The 20,855-nt window shown below is 42.9% G+C and overlaps 1 protein-coding gene and 1 non-coding gene across 3 annotated transcripts in view; one reads left to right on the forward strand and one right to left on the reverse strand.

The window, feature by feature from the left end:
• Positions 1-5,849: 5,849 nt before the first annotated feature.
• Positions 5,850-20,855, reverse strand: part of CAPZA1 (capping actin protein of muscle Z-line subunit alpha 1) — a 47,452-nt gene continuing 32,446 nt past the window's right edge. Inside the window, exons 6-10 of one of the 2 annotated variants that reach the window (XM_066247583.1) lie at positions 17,365-17,444; positions 16,713-16,791; positions 11,205-11,276; positions 8,398-8,460; positions 5,850-7,466 (exon numbers count right to left, since the gene is read on the reverse strand). In XM_066247583.1, the coding sequence (XP_066103680.1) occupies positions 7,326-7,466; positions 8,398-8,460; positions 11,205-11,276; positions 16,713-16,791; positions 17,365-17,444 (435 nt within the window). In that variant the 3' untranslated portion in view covers positions 5,850-7,325. The remainder of the gene's footprint in view (positions 7,467-8,397; positions 8,461-11,204; positions 11,277-16,712; positions 16,792-17,364; positions 17,445-20,855) is intronic. The other variant, XM_066247584.1, reaches the window with a different exon arrangement.
• TRNAA-GGC (transfer RNA alanine (anticodon GGC)) lies at positions 9,683-9,758 on the forward strand. Its single transcript has one exon. It is a non-coding gene; the product is annotated as a tRNA-Ala (tRNA).

A 20,855-nucleotide genomic window follows, 5' to 3' on the forward strand; every position in this document is an offset into this window, starting at 1 on the left:
ACTACATTAGGCAATAAATAGTTAATAGCTACAGCATCGGTACCCGGAAAAGTAAGACTAGCATGCTTACAGAAACCGACTGTTAGGACAAACTGAAGGGGGCAGGGCTACCACAACAAACATAACACAAGCCTCTGCATCCTGCATCTTATGGCATAACAAAAACACACACTAGAATGCAGCAAAGATAATAAAATACATACCAAAAAAAAAATTTTAAACAAATATACCAGGGTTCTAAATATATCAAAGGCAGTGTTGCTCTCCAAAGTAATTCCCTGTAGGTCACACGCTCAAATCTTACCCCAGTATGAGGCAAACCCAGACCCCAGGTCATGCATGCTCCAGCTGGGCTATCCTTGTACCTATTCCCATGCCAACAACCAACTACGGCCAGGAACAACAGGCTGCTTAGCAACAGGAAATGCAGTCAGTGTGAACCAAAGCTACATGGATGGGGAAAACAGAGCTAGGGAAAACGTTACGTCTTAAAAAAAAATTGATTATGTGAAGTAGAGGAAAAACAGGGAAAATAGCCGCGGATTGTGTACCTTTTTCTCTCCTAATTACCTAATGAGGCCTGAGAGTAATAGAGTGAACTCCTTCAAAATGCTTTGTTGCTTACCATCTCCGAAACCTGCCATCCACCTTACCCGAGTTGAGTGTCTGCCGGCATTCTGATCACCAAATTGACGACGATTCCATATTCTTGGCCACATGACCTCCTCCCCCTCTCTGGTTAGGCCTATTTCCTGGATGTCCTCAAATCATACACCATCAGCTATTGTACAGTGGAAAATTAGGTAAAAATGTGCTATGTGGCTGTGCTTACAAAGAAACCTCTCTAAACCAGGGTTTTTTTTGTTTGTTTTTTGTTTTAGGTTTTATTTATTCATTTTGAGAAAGAGAGAGAGAAGGAGGTTGGATCAGGAAGCATCAACTCCCATAGTGCTTTGACCAGGCAAGCCCGGGGTTTCGAACCAACAACCTCAGTGTTCCAGGTTGACGCTTTATTCACTGTGTCAAGCTAAACCAGTTTCATCAGCAAAAAATACACTTCACATGCAGTTGTAACTATTTTCAAACACTCTATGGGTGTCTAGAACAGACCTTCCCTCCCACTTTTCACATACTGCTCAGGTCTCATCACTCCCCTGAAGCTTTCCTCAAATCCATTTGCACTTATAAGAAACCGACTTTACAGCAATAAGGCTGATTTTAGCATGGGTCCAAATAGCCCTGAAGGCCATCTGAAAGTCAGCTTTAGCCAGTGACATTACTGGAATAAACCTATAGCCTCACAAGTTAACTACTTAGAAGATAAAAAGCTCTGTATTTTCTTTAGATTTTATTCATTTTTAAAGAGATAGGAAAGGGGGGGGGGGGGAAGAGCAGGAAGCATCAACTCCCATATGTGCCTTGACCAGTGTAAAGCCAGTATCCAAGGCCAGAGCCACCATCAGAGCAGCCCGGCCCATGCAGGTTCGCATTGGATTCGGACAGTCGGTAAAGAAACAGCGGAGCCAAAAACTGATGGGCCATAGTCTTTAATTCTAGCTTGCACCCGGCGGGCAAGTAAAAATACACACTGGGCTCCAAAACCCAGTCACATTCAGTGCTCACAAAGCTACTGATTTATCCGAGTTTCCTAGAATCAAAGGTTTCTAGCTCACCAGCCTTATTCTCCTCAGTTCCCCATCTCCTTCCTTATCCCAGATACAAACTCTACACAAACTGGCATCTCACTCAGCACTCCACCATCTTGGCTGCTTCTCCTGGCCTCCTCCACGTGGCCTTTCTCTGCTCTCCTCTGCTCTCTCTTCTAATGATAATCTCAGGAACCAAGAGCAAGCTCCTGTTCCGCCCCTATTTTATAGTGTAGAAATCCAAACCTTTAATCCAATATACAAAATAGGGAAGTCTCTAATACAAAGTCACTTCTCTGAGGCATGATTGGATTGTACCGCCCCACATCAAAAAGGGTGGGAAAGGCTTAATCCCAAAACCAAGCCCCAGGCTACAAGGATTCTACCTGCCTTTAGCCCACCCCAACACACACTAATATCACCTGGGCAACGTCCTCCTCGTGTTATCTTTAACAAAGTGAGCATAATACATTTTATCTGCCCAACAACCAGGGAAGCCCAGGGCTTCGAACCAGCAACCTCAGCGTTTCCAGGTCAATGCTTTATCCACTGCGCCACCACTTGCCACTCTCTATTTTCTTGTTACTTCATAGTAAACTTGGATTCTACAGTTCAGCATCTGAATGTTCTCTAACTTTACGTATTCAATCATCTACACTGTACTGCCAAAGGTAACTAGAAATAGCACTTAAACTGAAATGCTGAAATTTGTCATCCTACCATATATCAGAGAGGCTGTGGTGGGTACATGCTGATCCTCACTATTTGCTAAATCCGTATTTACAAATTCACCTACTCACTAAAACTTGTCACCTCGAAATCAATACCTGCAGTACTTTTGCAGTCATTCATGGACCTGTCCAGAGCTGCAAAAAAGGAGTTGCCCAGGGTGCCTGTTCCTAACATGGATGTTCTACTTTGTTTCAGCTCATATTATAAAGAAACATCCTTTTCATCATCTATTTTATGGTCACATTATTTGTATTTTTGTTGGTGATTTCAATGCTTAAAATGGCCCCCAAGTCTACATTGTGCTGAAGTGCTTCCTGTCCTGTGTTTCTAAGCACAAGAAAGCTGCGGTGGGACTGTTGGGCAGATAAAATATATTATGCTCACTTTGTTAAAGATGGCGCTGCCCATGTGGAAGCTGCCGCCCAGGTGATATTAATGTGTGTTGGGGGCAGGCTGTGGGCAGGCAGGATCCTTGTAGCCTGGGGCTTGGTTTTGGGATTAAGCCTTTCCCACCCTTTTTGATGTGGGGCGGTACAATCCAATCATGCCTCAGAGAAGTGACTTTGTATTAGAGACTTCCCTGTTTGGTATATTGAATTAAAGGTTTGGATTTCTACACTATAAAGTGGGTGCAGAACAGCAACTTGCTCTCTCGGTTCCTAGGATTATTAGCATTAGAGGAGAGAGCAGAGGAAGGCCACGTGGAGGAGGCCAGGAGAAGCAGCCAAGATGGTGGAGTGTTGAGTGAGAAGCCAGTTTGTGCAGACAGAAGGAAGGAGATGGGGAACAGAGGTGAATAAGTCTGGTGAGCTAGAAACCTTTGATTCTAGGAAACTCGGATAAGTCAGTAGCTTTGTGAGCACTGATGGGAGTGGGTTTTGGAGCCCAGTGTGTGTTTTTACTTGCCCGCTGGGTGCAAGCTAGGATTAAAGCTAATGGCCCACCAGTTTTTGGCTCCTTTGTTTCTTTACCGACTGTCCAAATCCAATGCGAACCTGCATGGGCCAGGCTGCTGTGATGGTGGCCGTGCCTCCTGGCCATACAGGGACTTACAGAGAAAATTCCTTCAGGTGAGACAATGAATTATAGTGCTGTTGGCCATGAGTTCAATGCTAATGAATAAACAGTGTATGTTAAATAAAGTGATTTATATAGGAACACTTAGAAAACAAGATTATATATTCATCAGTTAACAAAAATGTGACCAGAATCTCATAGGAACCTAACCTTGTATCTCCCCTAAGAGCAATGTTTTAGTATTTACTAATTGTTTGCTGCCAACTTTATAGAACATAACTACTGTGAATAATGAGAATCCACTGTGTACAATCTTATACATACAGAATGCCTTTTGAGACACTAGATTTGAAGAAGTGTGAGATTGGTTTCTGGTGGCGCTCACATAGCTCAGATCCTGTAGTTTTATGTGTATCTTGTCTGTGCAAGGGAGAATTTTAGTTAGCTCAACTTTTTTAAAAAAGTATTTATTGATTTTAGAGAGGGAGAGAGCATGTGCAAGACAGGAACACTGATCTATTCCTGCATACCACCAGCAACTTCTATACTCTGGACAATGCTCTCACCAACTGTAACTCAACTTATCTTAATGAACCATCTGCTGGGTTGGGGTCCAGGGCCCCTTACCAAAAGCCTCAACTAGTCAGGTTGAACTTGAGGTGGCTAGGTGTCAGGGCAATTCCTGTAACTCTCCACCTGAGATATCATACCTCCAACTGATCCTGCCAGTGAGTCACTTCCTATCACTTATCTGTTACCACCTCACCCCCCCACACACAAATTATTTAACCACTAACACAAGTTTTCGCCCCGTGGCAGGAAATACCGCCAAACCCATCCTATATAGGCCCGGGCTTCTCTTTTCCTCGCTGCCGATGCCATTCCGGACTCAGCCCATCTGTTCACAGATGCATAAATTTCTTCTAAAACTCATCAGGCCTTGGGCATCCCTCTTTTGGCAACCTAACACCATCCAGTTTTGTTCTGTGTTCAACAATCTTTCTTTTTTTCTTTGATTTCCCACGTAGTAGGATCACTTGGTAGTTCTCTATAAAATTATAAAATCATAAATTGCATTCAGATAGGTGTTAATCTTTTGTGAGTTTGGAGAGAATGTGCCAAGGTTTGCCAAGAACCTCAGGAACCTAAAAAGTCCAGCATCAAGGTTCTAGGTTACAAAACACAGAATAGGTGCTGGACCTATGCAATTTACAGCACAACCAGCCAGGCTCAAATGAAAGTCTTCAACAGTATAATTTGCAACCCAAATGCAGGATTGAGGCCTTCCAGAAAACTCCTTTGCAACTGGCTGGGAACCTTGCCCTAGGGCCTAGAATATCATAGATTGTTTTCAGCAGCAGGTGATAAAAGACAATTCAAGCACAGACCCTGCTGAAGGAGGCTGAGGAAGTTGTCTCTGTAGGACATTGCAAGGAGGGTTGACTTCCTCCCAATTATACAAGTAACTAAGTACTTTAATGGCTGAGAGATTAAGATCTTACAGAAGTGTGTAGGGGCTAAGGAAATTCATGGCAGAGCCTGGAGACATGCTAAATTAGTAAGTTAAAGGCAAAGGCCAGAATGTTTGAATCTGTTTGCACTACAAGTACAGAGTGTAATAGCATTAAATGTTCCTGGGTGGGGAGGGACCTGGACTGGCCTTGGGTGGAGGGTGAAGCACTGAAACTCCTCTGGCTTTCACCTGGAGGCCAGATAAAAACCTTCCCCATAGGGCTATAGCTAAGTCAGACTTGCATGAAGGAAAGCATCACTTAGAGTTAAGTCAATGTGAAATGTACCCAAGCAGAGGTAGAGGGATGCTTCCAGTTCTATTTCCTGCTTAGTGATAACCACCACACTGGGGCCCTGCTTTGCGAGGGATAGGTAGAAAAGATAAGATTTTCTACTGGACAGAAATGGAAAACTCAACACAAAACTTTGTCTTTTTTTGTGTGTGACAGAGACAGAGAGAGAGGAACGGACAGGAAGGGAGAGAGATGAGAAGCATCAATTCTTCGTTACAGCAGCTTAGTTGTTCATTGATTGCTTTCTCATATGTGCCTTGACTGGGGACTACAGCAGACTGAGTGACCCCTTGCTCAAACCAGGGGCCTTGGGCCCAAGCTGGTGAGCCTTGCTCAAACCAGAGGAACTCGCGTTCAAGCTGGCGACCTCGGGGTCTCGAACCTGGGCCCTCTCCATCCCAGTTGGACACTCTATACACTGTGCCACCACCTGGTCAGGTAAAACTTTGTTAAGTCTTGATCCATAGGGACATTGGTAAAAAAAAACAAAACAAAACTATTCTTTGCAAGTTTTTGGACATTCACTGTATCTAGAATAGTTGAAGATAGGAGCCAATTTCAGCAACCCTGAACATTCTCTTCAAACACAGTTCCACATCTACCTGAGAACAAAGGCTGAAGGGATGAATCAAAAAGGAGACACAGCCCATTTTAAGAACAAAACAGGTATATTTCTACTGGACTACCTGATACAAGGATAGTGTGGTATGGATGGATAGTATGAATGACAAATAATACAAATATATTTTATTTAAAATAAAATGCTTACACAGCTCAACAGGTCACTTGGAAACAAACTCTTGCTTGACTATTACTGAGCAAAAACAAAGCTGAAGCACACACATCCTTCTTTTTTGACTATATGGAGATAGGTAGGAAGACACTACTTGGTTTTTAAAAAACTGACCTTCCCTTAAGGCCTGGTCATAGAAGTGTAAACAATGTAAATGAATCCACCATTTCAGCTATCATATCATATCTATGTCACCTGTGTATTCTGAGATCACACATACACCTGCCAATATACCTGGGAAGGGTTGCTATATCACAGTTACATAAGTTCTTGGCAGGCAAGACCGAGGAAAAGTAATTGGAAACAAGTTTACACCCTATTTAGAACAAATCATTAGCACTCCCTCAAACAACAGGTTACAATAGAAAGATACTGCCTGGAAGGTACCCTTTTCACTTTGGTTCGTTTTTAGGTTTTGTCTGTGATTTACAGAGTTGTGTGATTCATTTGCTTATAGTACAATCCTGCCACAATGTATTAAAGTACAAGATTCCTATTTCTTTATCTGCATGTTTCAAGTTTGATACTTAACTACAATCGCTTATATGTCAGCAGTTCTTGAATATTAAAAAAAAATAACAAATGGGTAAAATTCTGCTAAAAATGCAGATGTCTACAACTATACTGGTCCTAGACGGGAAGGAGACGGACAGTGAGGGAGGGAAGCAAACACGTTCATGTGCAGGGAATGTGGTTCAAGTCTTTGGATGTAAAGACAACTTCCCCAGAGAAGCTGGCTAATAATGGAATTTCCAGAAAAACTTCCTTTGCCCAACAAAAGAACCTGAAAAGCCCCAATCCAAACTTTTGAAAACTACAGATACAAAATGCTGTGATTGATGATCAAAGCAGTCAAAGCAGTGGGGGTGGGGGGGTGGGAGGAGAAGGATGAATGTGCCTTCCATCTGGCCACCGCTGGTAGCACAGCCCTGCAGCTGCTGGTGGGTCAGATAAACCATGGGAAGCACCAGGAGCGCTCTGATGGACAGGGGGAGAGAAGCACTGGACACATTACCTGTCTATATCAGTGACAGGGCTTTGTGGCTAGGAAAATGTCCTAAATAGTAAAATGACTCCAGATAGACCTCTCTCTCCATCATTAAATGTGGCAGGATTAAAAAAAAATTTTACAAGTAGATATAGTGAAAACAAAATTACAAGACAGAGAACACAAAAGTATCAAGACAATGCTATAGGTTCAACAGTATTCCATGAGGCTAGAAAACCTGTTAACTTTGAAAGCCCTAGCAAAATATCACTCTTGTTTATAAATCACATATTTCTCATGACTATACGCAGAGACCACGTACTGAAGAATCCTACATTCAGCCTTCAAGCATTCTGCATTTCTTTGCCAATCTTGTAGCTGAGTATCTTGTTCCAGTCGATTTTGGTGCGGGTAACTGGCAGCTGCCGGCGCAAGGCCTTGAATGTGGTGTCTGACATTGTTTGATAGTTTTCACTAATTGCTGTCTGCAATAAATAAAGATAATTTATTTAAACAGAAATGGGATGACTGGGAATAGGAAAGTAACTGATGTCAAAGGACATGCTCGAGTACTATTGAGGACAGACAGGATGTCTATTTCTACCGAGCTTCTCTCCAGTCTCGGAAGTGGGTTAAGAAGCGCACACACACATAACTTTTTATTTATTTATTTTTACATATATATATATATAAAACTATTTCTTGATTAGAGACACATCGATTTTTTGTTCCACTTATTTATGCACTCACTGGTTGATTCTCATTGGTGGAGAACCAGATGGGCACTTCATCTGTGTGACCTGACTAGGAACTGAACCCGGAACTTCTAAACGCTGGGCCGATGCTCTACCGCTGAGCCAAATGGCCAGGGCCTATATTATTTTTTAAACTAGGGCTCTAGTCCCTTTCAATGTTGTAACCTTGACTGTAAGTGCAATGCCAAGTTGCAAGGTCTGCAAATTCTCCACATTTAGTTAACACTGAACAACAAATATATTTATGTTAAAAAGGACATAAAGAGCCTGACCAGGTGGTGGCGCAGTGGATAGAGCATCGGATTGGGATGAGGAGGACCCAGGTTTGAGACCCCGAGGTCGCCAACTTGAGCACCGGCTCATCTGATTTGAGCAAGGCTCACCAGCTTGAGCCCAAGGTCGCTGGCTCGAGCAAGGGGTTACTCGGTCTGCTGTAGCCCCCCAGTCAAGGCACATATGAGAAAGCAATCAATGAACAATTAAAGTGCCATAACAAAAAACTGATGATTGATGCTTATCATTTCTCTCAGTTCCTGTCTGTCTGTCCCTATCTATCCCTCTGTCTCTGTAAAAAAAAAAAAGGACATAAAGAGGTCTAACAAAAAGTGTTAACAGCAAATAATAAAGTAGTAGATCTAGAAACCTTAGTTCCAAATCTTACCTGATACTCATTTTCTGCATGTTCTATGATTTTAATAAACTCCTTGGCAGTTTGGACTTCATTCTAGTGGAGGAAGAAGAGAAAAATATAAATTTTTTAAAAATATGGAAGCAGTGAATAAAATGATAGCGAAGGCCCTGGCTGGTTGGCTCATTGGTAGAGCGTCAGCCTAGCGTGTGGAAGACCATAGTTCAATTCCCGGCCAGGGCACACAGAGAAGTGCCCATCTGTTTCTCCACCCCTCCCCCTCTCCTTCCTCTCTATCTCTTTCCTCCTCTCCCGCAGCCAAGGCTCCATTGGAGCAAAATTGCCCAGGCACTGAGGATGGCTCCATGGCCTCCGTCTCAGGTACTAGAAAGGCTCCAGTTGCAACAGAGCAACATCCCAATGGGCAGAGCATCGCCCCCTGGTGGGCTTGCCGGGTGCATCTGGGCCAGGCGCATGCAGGAGTCTGTCTGACTGCTTCCTGCTTCTCACTTCAGAATACAAAAAAAAAAAAAAAAAAAAGATAGTGGAAAGCAACCTTACCTAGCATTTACAATTTATAGTTTATCTAGTTCCCATGCACATTATCTTCTTTGAGTCTCACAACAATGTGAATAAATGTTATTATCATTTCCATTTTACAGATAAGAGGTGAGAAATTTGCTTAAGTGACCTACCATTATTTGGCTTTTGAATGACAAAGATGAGCCCAACTCTTTCAATCTATCACAGTCTGCCCAAAAGACATCATCAAGATGTCTTAAGATTTTTATGCCTCGAAAATATTTCTGATTTAAGAGGATATAAATAATGCCCTCAGACATACAATGATATCTGTTAAGCTCATATACTCCTCTACTTGCTACTTACAATGCTAAACCAACCAATCACATTGTGTGTTACATGATTCAGGTACAAAGTGAACTGAATCTCTCTCTTCCTCTCACCATTAAGTACAACAGAATTGAAGGTAGGAGGGTAAGCTTTTAGTACACAGCAGCAGTCCCAAAAATCTTTCAAATAGTCAAAACTATCTTCTATTTTACAATAATAGCAAAAGAAAATTCCTTGCCTTTATCACTGTCACACTCGTATCCACACAATGCAGTTTCATAGAAGCTACATGTATGTGTGAGATGATCTTATCATCTGGAGGCTAATAGAATGTGTGAAGCACATTAGCATTCGGTTCTGTTAGACATTGCATACCTTGTGAAAATGTAAACTGATGCCATTCTTTTCATTAATTGTTTTTTGTTTGAAAAATATAGTTGTTTTCCAAGAAAATGTTATTTAGGTTGCCCTGGCCGGTTGGCTCAGTGGTAGAGCGTCGGCCTGGCATGCGGAAGTCCCGGGTTCGATTCCCGGCCAGGGCACACAGGAGAAGCGCCCATCTGCTTCTCCACCCCTCCCCCTCTCCTTCCTCTCTGTCTCTCTCTTCCCCTCCCGCAGCGAGGCTCCATTGGAGCAAAAGATGGCCCGGGCGCTGGGGATGGCTCCTTGGCCTCTGCCCCAGGTGGAGTGGCTCTGGTCGCAACAGAGCAATGCCCTGGAGGGGCAGAGCATCGCCCCTGGTGGGCATGCCAGGTGGATCCCGGTCGGGCGCATGCGGGAGTCTGTCTGACTGTCTCCCCGTTTCCAGCTTCAGAAAAAAAAAAAAAAAAAGTTATTTAGGTTAACAACTAATGCAGGGGTTGGGAACCTTTTTGGCTGAAAGAGCCATGAACGCCCCATATTTTAAAATGTAATTCCGTGAGAGCCATACAACGAACCGTGTACCTTACGCATTATCCAATAAAAATTTGGTGTTGTCCCGGAGGACAGCTGTGATTGGCTCTAGCCACCCGCAACCATGAACATGAGCGTTAGGAAATGAATGGATTGTAATACATGAGAATGTTTTATATTTTTAACATTATTTTTTTTTATTAAAGATTTGTCTGCGAGCCAGATGCAGCCATCAAAAGAGCCACATCTGGCTCGTGAGCCATAGGTTCCCGACCCTGAACTAATAATGGGTTTGTTAATGTTATTTTTATTTAATATAGTTCAAACATTTCTCAGTTCTTTATTTTGCATTTGAATTTTTTTTTATTTAAAAAAGTCTTCAATTACAGTTGACATATAATATTATATTAGCTCCAGGTGCACAACATAGCGATTGGACATTTATATACGTTACTAAGGGCTCATCCTGATAAACCTAGTGGCCTTCTGACACCCTACATACTTTTTAATTTCTAGTAAGGTAAATACTGACAGGAAACACATCAACAAAAGCTGTTGAGGGTGCTCAATAACCTTTAGGAATATAAAGAAGTACTGAGAATACAAGAAAAATTAATGTCCCTTCTTTCCAGGTACAAACACAATACCTTTTGGTTGACTACCCTAACACTGCTGTTTCTCTAATGACAAGAACGCAGCCCGCCAGGGTTAGTCTGGCAATCTCTCCTGCCTCCTGGTTGTGCCTGACTGAAGATACTGCTGTCCTTGAGCAAATCTCACCACAGAGAAAAAGAAGGAAGTCTGAATTCTCTAAGCCCACAGTTCTGAGTCAGACTTTGAAATAATAAAGCTGGTTGGTTATAGAACAGCGGTTCTCAACCTGTGGGTCGCCGCGACCCCCGTCGAACGACCAAAACACAAGGATCGCCTAAAGCCCTTGAGAACCGCTGTTATAGACTCTTATAAGCTGCCAAAATCAAAGCACTGAAAAAAAACGGAATTTTTAATGGTAGAATCAGCTGTCATGATCAGAATTTTTTTTGTAAAGAGAAACAAGACACAAATGAGAAAGACATGAAATATTTCTCACTCACCGAAACATTTACTGAATCCTGTACATCTTTATGACTAACCAACTGAACATTGCCATCTTCATAATAGTGTACCTGTGTGAGACAACGTTGGAGCAAGTTTATATGTAGTTCATATAAAAACCTATATTGCTGAGGGCACAAAACCATGCTGTAAGCCATTCCCAATCTTTACCAACTCTGAACAAATAATTAGCATGACCAATGGTAATTTACAATGGTTGTTAAAATGCACAGAACATTCAAATGTAAGAATTCTCTTTCCTGTTCTGGTCAGGTTGCTCAGTGGAGAGAGCGTCACCCTGGCACAAGAGGTCATAGGTTTGATCCTGGGTTTGATCCCGGGTCAGGGCATGTACAGAAGCAATCAATGAGTGCACAACTAAATGGATTAATCGGAACGAGTTGATGCTTCTCCTCCCCACTGCTCCCAAATCAATGAAAAAAAAAAAGGTATCATTAGAAGGGTTTGATAAAAACAGCCAAACCACATCTAGGCAAAAATGATGATCCTATTAGAAGCAAAGACTCCTCTGGGCAACATGTGCCCACCATATATTGTTTAAGGGCCAAAAATAGGTGCTTTCCTTAAGGGGGATGAATAAATGTTCACATGGGTGAGAGAAGCTACAATTTTCATATCATATCAAAACCCTTAGATTTCATATTTTGGCTTGCTAAAAGAGGTTAAAGATAACTTAAGAATACACCGGGCCCTACCTAGCCAGTTAGGCTCAGTGATAGACAGTTGACCCAGCGCGTGGATGTCCTGGGTTCGATTCAGGGTCAGGGTACACAGGAGAAGTGAACATCCCTCCCCCTCTGCTCCACTCTTCCTCCCTCTTCCCCTTCCTCAGTCATAGCTCCATTGGTTTGAGTGCATTGCCCTGGGCATCTCTGCACCTCGATGGGCAGAGCATTGGCCCCAGAAGGGGGTTACTACGTGGATCCCAGTCTGGGCACATGCAGGACTCTATCTCCCTTCCTCTCACTTGGAAAAGAAGGGGGAAAAAATACACTGGAAAAGCAGGGAGTTAACAGATGCCTGTAATACATGCAAAAATCAGAAGAGCCAAGATTTGGGCAGAAGAGTGGGCTAAATAATGATGACATATAAAGTCTAACATTTCACAAGACAAAGACAAGGATGTTCAAAATACACGTGGGTCACACCCAAGCACTAGTGTTGATTATATGAGACATATCCCAGAACCCATTTGAAGGAAGGAGGTATGCAGGGCACATCTCTTTTGTCCAAGAATAAAGTCTATACAATTGGTTTGAATTTCTATTATGTTTCTGAAGAACTAGGACATGGTCAGGAATATAGGGTAAGAACAGTCAATTTCATTGTTTATGAACTCAACTGAAAAATTCTAAAAATATCAATTTCATTACCTAATATACTAACGATATTTTTAGCTTAAATTCTACTTGTTTCAAAACAAAACCTTTTCTTTGTGTGTGTGGGGCATCAAACCATTCTACTGAGGGGCTGAGAGGACAATGAGATCCAGTATCTGAGGCTTGGCTGGGATCCCCCCCACTTCTCAGTTGCCAAAAGCACCAAATCTTTTCTCGGTCTCATCAACATAACTATCATCAACATAATTCCTCAGAAGACGTTGCCTTCCCAAAACTACTCTTCTGTCTATAGAATATCCACCCAAAAGGCTAAATAACTTTTCTACATAATTCTCACACTGATTTTTAAATATGTAAATAAAGTAAGTCTTTTCTGAAGTGTGATCAGACCATCTGTGGTTAAAATGTATAAAATGAGGTCTGGGTTTGAATTTCTATAAAATTCAACATTAAAAAAGACTATGATAAAAGTCTTATCAGAAGCTATCACTCATTACGATGTGTGCCCCTAATTTGTTTGCACTGGCAAAGCTGAAACACAAGTAACTACACCAGTGGTTCTCCAAGAGTGCGCCCTAGATTTCCAGGCACGCCCTATGGTGTTCCAGAGAAATATGTGCCTGTTGGGGACCAAAAATCCAACAGGGTTTTTGGGAGTTTAGATTTTGGGGGGACAGAGGTGTGGAGAATTGGCTGTAAACTGACAGTCTGCCCAACCCCCCCACCTCACTTGACTAATTAGGTTGTAAAAGGCTGTTAAGACATGGGGTTGTTTACACTACCCCTCCATGTCCCCTGGAAAGACTGGAGCAAATTTCTTCTATCCTTTGTTTGGTGTAAAGTTAGATGATATGTATGGTGGGGGTTTTCAGCACTCAACACAATTAAGAGTAAAAGAGAGGAATTTTTCAATGTACTGATGAGGAAATGAGAGTTTGCCTTTCAAATATATACCCAAACATTGAAGAAATTGCTAGGACACATCAGGCTCATGTTTCTCATGAACACAAGAATGAAAAAACTTAATACATTTGCACCAGGACCTGCCGAATTTACTAAATCTTACTAAGAATGTATCTCTATATATAAAAAGATGTTTTTTGTTGTTTTTTGATTTTTTAACCCCTCTTTTTTATGAATTCTAAAAGTATAACTCAAAAAAATGTAACAAAAACGTTTTTTAATGTCAGAATAAATTTAATTTTGTCATATTTATTTTGTTTACCATAAAAGCTTGGACTTTATATTTTTTAATTTAATATTTGACTTAATTATAACATATTTCTCAGAAATTTGTATATAGCGCACCTACAATTATTTGTAGAATTTTATTTTTCTTTTTTTCATTTTTCAGAAACTGGAAACGGGGAGGCAGTCAGACAGACTCCCACATGCGCCCGACCAGGATCCACCTGGCATGCCCACCAGGGGGCAATGCTTTGCCCCTCCAGGGCATCGCTCTGTTGTGTCCAGAGCCATTCTAGCGCCTGAGGCAGAGGCCACAGAGCCATCCCCAGTGCCCGGGCCATCTTTGCTCCAATGGAGCCTCGCTGTGGGAGGGGAAGAGAGAGACAGAGAGGAAGGAGAGGGGGAGGGGTGGAGAAGCAAATGGGCGCCTCTCCTGTGTGCCCTGGCCGGGAATCGAACCCGGGACTCCTGCATGCCAGGCCGACGCTCTACCGCTGAGCCAACCGGCCAGGGCCTATTTGTAGGATTTTAAATGCGCCCCCTATTCAAAAGGTTTGAGAACCACTGAACTATATCCTTCTAGAAGGAAGATAAATTTACTTACACAAATTCATAGTAAGCTACCAGGTTAATGCTGATGCCATAGTTAAAAGATCTCCAGAGCATTAGGCTATACTCATAGATACAGTGTACAGAAATAGAACAGTATGTTGTCTTAGGTTGGACTCCCCCAGAAACAGACCCCAAGACAAAGACATGACAGGAAATAGCTGATTTGGGAGGTAATCTTAGGAAGCACTAGCAAGGACTGAGGAAGTGAGACACAGAAGGGAAGGAAGTGTTACAGGTGCATTAACGAGCAGGTTACAACTGTGGGCACTTGACTCCGACGACTAAACAGAATATGCATCAGAGCTGTACCACCCAAGGGATGAGGAAGCTGGCATATTTATTTATCTACCAACTCTTGTAAGGCACTAAGGGCTGCTCCAGGGCTGTGAACTTAACCCTTGCAGCTTGCCTTGTCTTGTTTCCAACAGGATCCTCTGAGATGGCCTGTTCCGACAGCTAGGAAGAGCGCCCAAGGAGAGCATGAAGCCAAGGGCAGGTATGAAAAGGCTGAGGACTGACAGCTACTACATGTTTTGATTAAATTATACCATTAAAAAAAGTCACTGTTGCTGTTATTAAAGCAAGACAACACAACAGAAGTATAATTAGGTACTGATCTTCTCAGTTATCAGTAACTATTTATTCTGAGCTAAGAATTAGTTAGGCTTAAGAATTCTGAGAGGCAAACCTCTGCTGGGATACCAGAAGTCACTCCAGACAGGCAGCCAATGAGTTAACAAGGCCTTTATTCACCTGCCTGTCTCTTCCGACACCAGCATTGGCAGTATACTTTGCTTGGTTATTTGTACTCCAGAATGTGAGGACACGACCACTGTTTTATTTACTTGATTTAAAAATCTCGGTCACTACTGTAAAATAAACTAAATTATTCCCACTCATGTAACTTTCTTTAGACCCAATAAAATACACGAAAGACCAGAAGATGCAGTAGCTGCTATATAGTCACTTTTTTTTTAAGAGAGTGAGAAAGAGAGAAATAGAGAGAGAAAGAGAGAGACACAGACAAGAAGGGAGAGATGGTGAGAAGCATCAACTCGTAGTTGCTTTTACTTCAGTTGAACATTGATTGCTTCCCATATGTGCCTTGACCAGGGCCGAGCCAGTGTCCTCTTGCTCAAGCCAGCGACCTTGGGCTCTCCAAGCCAGTGAATGTGGGGATGATCTCCCAGCTCAGGCCTGTGTCCCTGTGCTGACAAACCCGCACTCAGAGCCGGTGACCTGGTGGCTTCAAACCAGCGATACCAGTGTTCTGCGTCAATGCTTTATCCACTGTGACACCATAGTCAGGTATACAGTCACTTCTTCTTGTTCTTTTTATTTATTTATTTTATTTTTTTATTAAAGGAGGAGATTTATTAAATATGCGGCTCCATATGGCTGACACGGGGCATTTGCAGACCCAAATCGTGTGTCTTTATTTTTTAAAGATTTTTGTTTATTGATTTTAGAGAGGAGAGAGAGAGAGAGAGGAGAGAGAGGAGAGAGAGAAAGGCATCAGGGAGGAACAGGAAGCATCAATTCATAGTTGTTTTTTAATTACTTTTTAGATTTTATTTATTCATTTATTCATTTTTATTAGAGAGAGGGGAGAGAGAGGGAGAGAGAGGGAGAGATAGAAAGAGAATAGGGGGAGGAGCTGGAAGCATCAACTCCCATATGTGCCTTGACCAGGCAAGCCCAGGGTTTTGAACCGGCAAAACCTCAGCGTTTCAGGTTGACGCTCTAGCTACTGTGCCACCACAGATCAGGCATTACTTCTTAATAATTATTTATTCTCTTATTTCCTAGAACTGTTATTTGATAACTTGATAATTCCTGGGAATATCTTAGGTTATATATTTTTTTAAATTTTTATTTACTGATTTTAGGGAGAAAGGGGGAGGAGAGAGGAAGAAGGAAGGAAAGAGGGAGAGAGGGAGAGAGGGAGAGAGGGGGAGAGGGAAGGAGAGAGAGAGAGAAAGAGAGAGAACCATTGATCTGTTCTTGTATGTGCCCTGACCAGGGATCAAACTGGCAACCTGTGGGCTCCTAAATGATGCCCCAACCAACTGAGCTATCTGGCTAGGGCTCTTAGGTTATCTTTGAAAGAGGAAAATAACAAGCCAGCAGTATACTCCACATGACTATCCTTTATCAAGTCAGAATAACTCTCTCCGTTAACTTACTCAGGAAGGAGGTTTCTATTTCTATTCAGTACCATTTATGTTCCTTTGCATCTACATACAGTTTGTTCCTTACTTCTCATAATAAAACAAATTCCAACTTGCAAGTTTCTTTGAGAGATGTAATGTTTTAACATGGCCTATTAACATGTTAGGATCTCACCTGAATCTTAAGTACTCCAACCACTTGGGCTGTAGGTGGAGTGATGGTGAACTTCCATTCTGATCTCCAACGACCATTCCTATTAAAAACACACACAATCACTGCGGATTTAGCAATAAGCACGAGAGGTGATTTCCCACTGACCCAGATAATTTGAGAAAGAGAAAAAGAAACAAGTCATTTCCAATTTAATAAATCTAAGCTCTGTCCACTCCAATATAAGTTTGTACACAAATAGCCTAATCATAAGCCTTTTCCAAGCTATTCTGACTTTACTTTTTCATACTGCAGTAAAAGACCACACCTATTTGGTTTGTGGGAGGCTCTTCCACAAACAGATGAGCTGCTGAGTCACACAATTAAGTAAAGTATTGTTAACCAAATCCAAGTCAAGCTCAGACTTCAACTGGGTACTTTAATCACTTATTCTCACTCAATATAAGAGCACTTTTTTAATGATTATAAAATCTCAGCAGTGGCAGTAATGTAAATGACCATGGCCAAATCCTTCACTTGCAGATAGGGAACTGAAGTCTCTAACTCGAACAACTTATCCCAAGCTAGTTAGACTGAGAATCACTTCTCAGCTGCTGGTTTGGTTCCTTCCCAGTATACATTAGACACAAATAGAAGAGAACATTTACTTTCTTACCAGAAGTTTTTAGGCTGAAACTGGTGGCTTTCAATACACGCAATAATAGTCTGTTGGCCATCTATAGTTTTAGCATAAACCTATTGTTAAAAAAAAAAAAGTCAGACTCTGAAAACATAGTTAATCTAAGTGACAAACACTACAAAAGCAGTGTGCTAAATCGCTAAATCTTTTGGGGAGACAAAGAATCAGACAGGATGAACTGGAAACTCAAAAGAATTCATGGATATGAACACAAAGCAGAACAAGTTCTAGAGAAGACAATGGCACAATGACTAGAGGGAAACTGCTCCCAGTTCAGGGTGCAAGGAAGAAGCCAGTTAGGCAGGGCCTTATAAGACAGATGAGATTCTGGTAAGTGGAGACTGAGAATAAAAGATGAGTAAACATGAGCGTGGGCTGATCTGGTTTGAACAAGGCTCACCAGCTTGAGCCCAAGGTCGCTGGCTCAAACAAGGGGTCACTTGGTCTGCTGTAGCCCGCCGGTCAAGGCACATATGAGAAATCAATCAATGAACAACTAAGGAACCGCAATGAAGAATTGATGTTTCTCATCTCTCTCCCTTCCTGTCTGTCCCTGTATGTCCCTCTCTCTGACTCTGTCTCTGCCACACACACACACAGACAAAAAACATGAGTAAAGAGTTTGGGTAAGAAACTGAGGGTTTGTTATATCTCCTTCAGAACTATTTTTTGGAAGAATAACCAATATTGGTTAGGAGGCCACAGAATTCACCTAGGCAAGAAATAGGGTAGTAGCAACGGACAGCAGGATGCAGAAGCACAATCAAAAGTCTAGTGGTAGCCCTGGCCGGTTGGCTCAGTGGTAGAGCGTCGGCCTGGCGTGCAGAAGTCCTGGGTTCGATTCCCGGCCAGGGCACACAGGAGAAGTGCCCATCTGCTTCTCCACCCCTCCCCCTCTCCTTCCTCTCTGTCTCTCTCTTCCCCTCCCGCAGCGAGGCTCCATTGGAGCAAAGATGGCCCGGGCGCTGGGGATGGCTCTGTGGCCTCTGCCTCAGGCGCTAGAGTGGCTCTGGTCGCAACATGGCGATGCCCAGGATGGGGCAGAGCATCGCCCCCTGGTGGGCAGAGCATTGCCCCCTGGTGGGCGTGCCGGGTGGATCCCGGTCGGGCACATGCGGGAGTCTGTCTGACTGTCTCTCCCCGTTTCCAGCTTCAGAAAAATACAAACAAACAAAAAAAAAGTCTAGTGGTATACTGCAAGTGGAAGGCCACAGAAAGGAAGGAGCCAAAGTATCTGCAGCCTGGATGACTACGCAGATGGTGGTGTCATTCACAAGTTAGGAAATCTGCACGGAGATGTCCAGCTAGTAGAAATACCACACGTTTCTTAAATGTGGGAGAGGTAAACAGAAATGTGATCGCCAAAAGAAAGCAAAAAAGAAAAGGCACCCTGGCTGGGTAGCTTAGTAGGTTAGAGCATCATCCCAACACGCCAAGGTTGTGGGTTTGAACCGTGGTCAGGGCTCATACAAGAATCAACCAACGAATGCATAAATAAGTAGGACAACAAATCGATGTTGTTCTCTCTCTTTAAAATCAATCAATCAATCAAATAAATCCAACTTCGTAAAAAGTGCTTTATAGTCCACAAAATGTTTTTACATGCATTCTCCCTTGCTCTAATAAATCTGGTGAAACACACTGTTATCACCTGTGAGTGATAAACTGAAGTTCATATAGCTCTTGACCAAGGTCATTCAGAAAGTAAGCAGTAACGGTAGAGCCCAAACCCAATCCTTTTCTGACATCAAATTCTGTTATGTTCCGTACATTAAATAAACTGAGCTTTCAAGAGAGAGAAATAAAGTAGTGGGGTATATCTACATTTACAAAAACAGGAGAGAAGAAATAAAGGACAGAGTAAGAATGATTAGAGGGTGCTGAGATAGCAGTCTAAGCAAAAGAGAATTTCTAAAAGTAGCTGATTGCCCTTGGTGTGAAATGCTATATAGAAGTCAAGGACCAAAAAAAGGACACTGGGTCCAGCAACTCTGGAACCACTGGTAACTTCAGAGAGCCATTTCTGCAGAATAAACACTAAAGCTAAATCCCACAGGGGTAAAGAGCAGATAGGTAATAAGGAAATGATACTAGTAGAAGTATAATGTCCCCTAGTTTGGTGTTTGGGGGAGGAGGGAGAGAGGGAGAAAGGAAAAGGGGGGGAGAGGGAGAAGGGGGAGAGAGAGGAAGGGGGGAAGGAGGGATGGGGTAGGGAGAGGGGAGGATGGAGGAAGAGGGAAGGATTGGGGGAGAATAGAGGGAGTGGGGAGGATGGAGGGGGGAAGAAGGGGAGGGGGGAAGGAGGGGGGAGGATGAAGGGAGGGGGGGAAGGATGGAGGGAGGGGAAAAGGAGGGAGGGAGGAAAAGGGGCAAAGTAGAATGAGAAGTAATTTACAGAAAGTTTTATGACTGAGGTAAAGTATTTCCCCCTTAAGGACAAGAGAAATAAAAATATTTCTAAGGAGAAGTCTATCAGAGGAGAAAAAGGCATAAAAAGACTTTTTTTTTTTTTTTTTTGTATTTTTCTGAAGCTGGAAACGGGGAGAGACAGTCAGACAGACTCCCGCATGGGACTGACTGGGATCCACCCGGCACGCCCACCAGGGGCAATGCTCTGCCCACCAGGGGGCGACGCTCTGCCCCTCCGGGGCATTGCTCTGCCACGACCAGAGCCATCCCCAGCGCTCAGGCCATCTTTGCTCCAATGGAGCCTTGGCTGCGGGAGGGGAAGAGAGAGACAGAGGGGGGGGGTAGAGAAGCAAATGGGCGCTTCTCCTATGTGCCCTGTCCGGGAATCGAACCCGGGTCCTTCGCACGCCAGGCCGACGCTCTACCACTGAGCCAACCGGCCAGGGCCATAAAAAGACATCTTGATCGCCTGACCAGGTGGTGGCGCAGTGGATAGAGCATCGGACTGGGATGCGGAAGGACCCAGGTTCGAGACCCCGAGGTCGCCAGCTTGAGCGCGGGCTCATCTGGCTTGAGCAAAGAGCTCACCAGCTTGGACCCAAGGCCCCTGGCTCCAGCAGGGGGTTACTCGGTCTGCTGAAGGCCCACGGTTAAGGCACATGTGAGAAAGCAATCAATGAACAACTAAGAAGTCGCAACGCGCAATGAGAAACTGATGATTGATGCTTCTCATCTCTCTCTGTGCCTGTCTGTCTGTCCCTGTCTATCTCTGCCTCTGTAAAAAAAACAAAAACAAAAAAAACAAAAAAACAAAAACAAAACAAAACAAACAAAAAAGACATCTTGATGTAGACAGGATAATATAAAATCAAGAATAAGGATCCTTCTTCCTCAGATTCAATGGAAGAAAAAAAGGGGAAGATTTCTGGGTATGGGAAGAAGAGAAAAAGATTTCATGTCAATTTCAATCCTATTAAAATGTGGGGATTAGATACTTGTTTAAGGACAGGGAAACAGTTGGAGACATACTATTGATATATAGAAAACAGCACAGAGAA

Source organism: Saccopteryx bilineata, chromosome 11 (genome assembly GCF_036850765.1).
Source record: "Saccopteryx bilineata isolate mSacBil1 chromosome 11, mSacBil1_pri_phased_curated, whole genome shotgun sequence".
Taxonomy (NCBI): domain Eukaryota; kingdom Metazoa; phylum Chordata; class Mammalia; order Chiroptera; family Emballonuridae; genus Saccopteryx; species Saccopteryx bilineata.